This window comes from Cantharellus anzutake, assembly GCF_015039405.1.
Source record: "Cantharellus anzutake strain C23 chromosome Unknown EI90scaffold_132, whole genome shotgun sequence".
NCBI lineage: Eukaryota > Fungi > Basidiomycota > Agaricomycetes > Cantharellales > Hydnaceae > Cantharellus > Cantharellus anzutake.
Window position 1 is genome coordinate 8,999 of NW_024067082.1, and position 4,495 is coordinate 13,493.

Sequence of the window (4,495 nt, forward strand, 5' to 3'; positions counted from 1 at the left end):
CACTTTTTGGACGAACCTTTCACTTCTACTACAACTAAATATTCCCGAGATGCCGGAATGCCCGGGGATTGCGCACTGGCAAGTGAAGCCCGAGACCAGATTAAGGTTTTCACCAGCTAGGCATGGCTTGTTCTGCACCTCTGCATACGCTAACATTACTAGAAGCTTCAAGCCGCATGGCTTCCGCGTGTAAAATGGCATAATTAGCAAATGTCTAGGCAAAATACATGAGGTCGTTTTTCTTCTTGCTTTGAACTGTGATTGAAAAAGGCATGTTAACGCCAGGGAACGAATATCGCAAAGGGAGAGGTTGGGATACCTTCTGCTATTCCGCTGTGGAAATGCTCATGGTTTAACTGAGTGGCACCTTCTCGAAGCGCAATCATACCCGCCTCGACACAGACCTAAGAATCAGGCGTTCAGGAAACCATGCGTAAAAAAAGAGAAAAAAAAAAGCAGCTTACAGCTTTCAGTTGGGCACCGTTAAACTCGTCTGTGCTGCGGGCCAATTCCTCGAAGTTGACGCCAAGTCCAACGTTCATCTTCCGTGAGTGAATTTCCATAATACGTGCACGGGCGGTTTCATTCGGTAGAGGGAATTCGATTTTGCGGTCAAGACGACCTGATCGAAGGAGAGCAGGATCCAAAATGTCGATTCGATTGGTGGCAGCGATGACCTGGCAAGGACGTAACCTGATAGTCAGTTGGCAGTAATGGAGAGTAAGAACAGAATTCCACCTTGATTCTTTCGTCGCTTCCAAAGCCATCTAGTTGGTTGAGGAGCTCTAACATGGTCCGCTGAACTTCACGATCGCCACTCTTATCCGAATCAAATCGCTTCGTTCCGATAGCGTCCAACTCGTCAATAAAAATGATAGCGGGCGCTTTCTCCTTTGCCAGCTCGAATGCATCCCGCACAAGCTTGGCACCATCACCAATGAACATCTGAACAAGACTCGGCCCTGCTAGCTTGAGATAGCAAGCGTCTGTCTGTGCCGCACAGGCTCTAGCAAGCAAAGTCTTCCCAGTACCAGGTGGCCCGTACATTAGAACACCTTTCGGGGGTTTGATACCAAGTGTCTTGAACTTATCACCTTGTTGCATGGGAAGGACAATGGCTTCGACGAGCTCTTCAATTTGTTTATCGAGACCGCCTATATCGGTATATTTCTCAGTCGGACGTTCGTCGACTTCCATGGCTTTGACGCGCGAGTCGTATTCAGCTGGGAGGGTATCGAGGACAAGGTAGGAATCTTTGTTCACGCCAATGAGGTCGCCTGGCTTGAGTACGGAAGATGGGACTAATCCGATGAGGGGAAGGAAAATGGTCTAGTAAGAAATTATTCCATTAGATAGTAAACCCGGCAATTCAAGGGTCGATCCCACTTGTCGCGTCGAAGTCTTGATGACAGCACACTTGCCCTTGCGCATAGAGTCAAGGTCTTGGTTTGCGCCATCCTCTTCAACGTCCGGGTCGACATCAAGGATCTTGCAATATGAATGAGTGTCTGACCTGATATAAATAAATAATACATACTCACCTCCACAACATTGCCCACGAGATAAGGCAACACTTTATTTTGTTTTACTTTCTCGCCACTATCTCTTATCTTCTCCTGCATGGCTGCTTGCTCGTGTTGTAACCGTTGCATCTCGGATCTCATCACCTACAAGTCATGCCGAGTTCGTCCGCCAGAACTAGAAGGACAAGCGCACAGCATCACGCACTCGAAGATCGTTATCTATCAACCGTGTCCGCGTCTGAATTTCCTCAGCAGTAGCATTCCTTACATCTTCCGGAATGTCATCCCAAGTTTCCACAGGTGGTTGGTCAGGCGTTGTGTCCATGTGAGAGTCAGAAGAATCGGCAAGCAAAGGGGTGGCTTCGTTTTCTGAATCGGAAGATGAGGAGGACTGTTCACCATTACCATTGGAGGGGGGCTGACTTGGAGGTTCCTGTGATGAAGACATTATGGCAAACAGTCTATCGAGGACGCGTAACACGCTGAATGAATAGGCTGAATTCAATCGGCAAATTCCCTTCTCGGACTCTGAAATTTCGCCCCATCCCAACTGTGCAAAGCACCATTGGTGCGGCTATTTGGACATATGTACCTGAGAAGCAATTGTGTAGGTGACATATCGCCTGCCCCGGTTCCACCCCACCTCGTCAACTCATAGCGTGCCAAACTTGAATTGTGCTGTATTTAAGGTGATTGCCACGGCCCCTAGAACTCAGTTCCATGCTTTGACCTGGAATACACCCGACTAAGACGAATTACCACAAAGGCTCTAAATCATTTAGTTCATGCACGTTCACTCCCCTCCAGAGTAACACCTGAGCAGCTCTATATATTGCGAAATCAATACAACAATCCTAGCATCTCATGGTGGAAGGGATTCTGCGTATCTGTCCAAGATGAAAGAACGAACACAATTGTAAGCCGGAAAGACCAATTAGTTTGTCGGAGATATCAACGCACCCCACCAATTCCCCCATGTCTGCTGTATTCTCCATGCTCTTGTTCAACAACGCCGCCGTCCTCTTGATCAGTTCCCCAGTTTCGGACGTCCCGTTCAACATCCCGTTCATGTAGAGCGCTGCTTTCTGCAAAGGTTTATAGCTTTCCCCAGGTCTCACAGCGAACACTGTACGCTTAATGCTACTCTCGATAAGGTGCATCCTCGTGTTCGTGATGAGCCTTGAATGTTCCCATTGCCCAGCATAGGTCAACTCCAACGCGTTGAATAATGTTCGGGCGAAGAAGTAGCAGTTGGTCGCCAAGAGACGATAGCTTTTCGATTCCGGTGCCGTCGATTCCATCGCCAGGCATAGAGGTTGCATAAGTGGATACGAGCTCGAATTGCCCAAGTCGCCGTCTGCCATAAAGTTGTAGTCGAATTGATGAGGGGGTAGGACTGATTCGCCTGCTCGTTGGGCGGCTTCACGGTCTCCGCGAGCACGGTCCAAGTACCACATATCATCAGGAATGAGAAGAGTCTTTATGATCCTTTGACGCTTCATGAATGGGAGTGCGCTAAGGTCCGTAGGGGCTTTGGGACATGGCATGATGATAACGCGATCTTCTGCCGGACCGGGATTGAAAACCTTCATTGCATCTGAGATTGTCATCTCCGCGATGTCTTGGCTCCTCAATGTTCAAACGACCAAAGTGAACCAATAGCTAAATCAAACGATCGGAATTAGCTCGATGTATTTTACTCACTTCTTTTGCTCGGGAGAGGTCCCAGATCTCTCCATGATGATCCTCCAACTAGTGAACATGGCCCCAATCCCGACTTCCACTGTTCTGGCGCCTTTTCCCTTCCCTGCCTCCCCACCGGCTACCTCACTACCCCCATCAGCCTGCAACGGCCCCCAAACGTGCAAATCAAACTCTCGTGAAACCCTCTTTTCGCCTCCGTACTCTTCACCAAATCCACACGTCTAATGGCGGTTAGACGTCTATAAGGTGAGGAGAGTAACCATTGACAGAAAATTTCCACCGACATTTGACGTTGGTCGGGCATTCGTACACTGGTCTCCCCTTACGTACACGGAAAGGCCAGAAGACCATATTTCGGCTTTGAGACGAAAAGAGGGGCAAACGCTGCCGAGAAGACTAACTTACGAGCAACCGTTCGGGAGAATCGTACGCCCATTTGGAGGCAGGACTGATGACTATGATCGCTAGAAACTACTGTGAGTGTCTTATGATACCGGGGCTATGGTCAACGTGAGGGAAAGGTGGGAATGCGCGCAATGATGAGGCAGTGAGGCACGCTGGGCACGAGAATGATTGTCTGTGCCCCCTGGGCTGTCCAACAATGCTAATCTTCGGGTAGCGCAACAACCGACCGAGTTAGAGGGCCACAATAACCCTTGACTTCCCACTGCATGCACTGCGACACATGGAAGCACGCTGTGTGGCCATGCTCGCGCGCGTGGGACCAGAAATCGTGCATGAGGCATCTCTAGCCGATGATATCACGAACCTCATGTATTGTTCAAGTAAACGTAAACTCCATTTTACTTATGTAAATAATATTACGAAGTCAGAGAGGCTCAGGGAGTCGGCCTGCTTAAACTCCATGCTTCACGCCAATACAGTTCCGGGCTAATATCAGCTCACTCGCCTTCACTTTGCTCATTAAGCGATTGAGGGCATAATTAAGTCCAGAACGGGGATGTACATATGTTCGAGAGGTCCAGCTAGGGTCACTCAGCATTCCGGCCCGACCTGTAGTACGTGAACTGATAAAATTATGTTTCCATACTCAGGTGCACTGACTTTGGCAGCGAGCAAACCAAAATGGTAAGAAGGGAAAATCCAAGACACCTCAACATCAACAACGGTGAGTTACCCTCAGCGTACCGTGTACGTAACGCTTGGAATCTCAATAGGGGTGTTGGGTGTCGATCCCCGGATTCGATCAAGGAATCACCTTGTATGCATGCATGCAGCTATGTAGCAGCACGGTGATGGATTGGCAA

The 4,495-nt window shown here is 49.0% G+C and overlaps 2 protein-coding genes across 2 annotated transcripts; both read right to left on the bottom strand.

The window, feature by feature from the left end:
• Positions 1-214: 214 nt before the first annotated feature.
• EI90DRAFT_2946409 (26S proteasome subunit P45) lies at positions 215-1,848 on the bottom strand (the record flags this gene model as incomplete). The annotated part of the gene is made up of 7 exons (XM_039055340.1): positions 215-255; positions 320-404; positions 465-677; positions 739-1,329; positions 1,387-1,488; positions 1,542-1,667; positions 1,729-1,848. The coding sequence occupies 7 exons, from the start codon at positions 1,846-1,848 to the stop codon at positions 215-217; spliced, it is 1,278 nt and encodes a 425-aa protein (XP_038908874.1).
• A 380-nt stretch (positions 1,849-2,228) lies between these two features.
• Positions 2,229-3,528, bottom strand: EI90DRAFT_3088180 (uncharacterized protein). The gene is made up of 2 exons (XM_039062254.1): positions 2,484-3,528; positions 2,229-2,410 (listed from the first exon to the last, which is right to left on the bottom strand). The coding sequence occupies exons 1-2, from the start codon at positions 3,131-3,133 to the stop codon at positions 2,386-2,388; spliced, it is 675 nt and encodes a 224-aa protein (XP_038908875.1). The 5' UTR covers positions 3,134-3,528; the 3' UTR covers positions 2,229-2,385.
• Positions 3,529-4,495: the final 967 nt, after the last annotated feature.

Coding starts and splice junctions, on each gene's coding strand:
- EI90DRAFT_3088180 (XM_039062254.1), bottom strand. CDS start 3,133: ATGACAATCTCAGATGCAATGAAGGTTTTCAATCCCGGTCCGGCAGAA. Junction 2,411..2,483: donor GACATGGGGGAATTGGTGGG/GTGCGTTGATAT, acceptor CATCTTGGACAG/ATACGCAGAATCCCTTCCAC.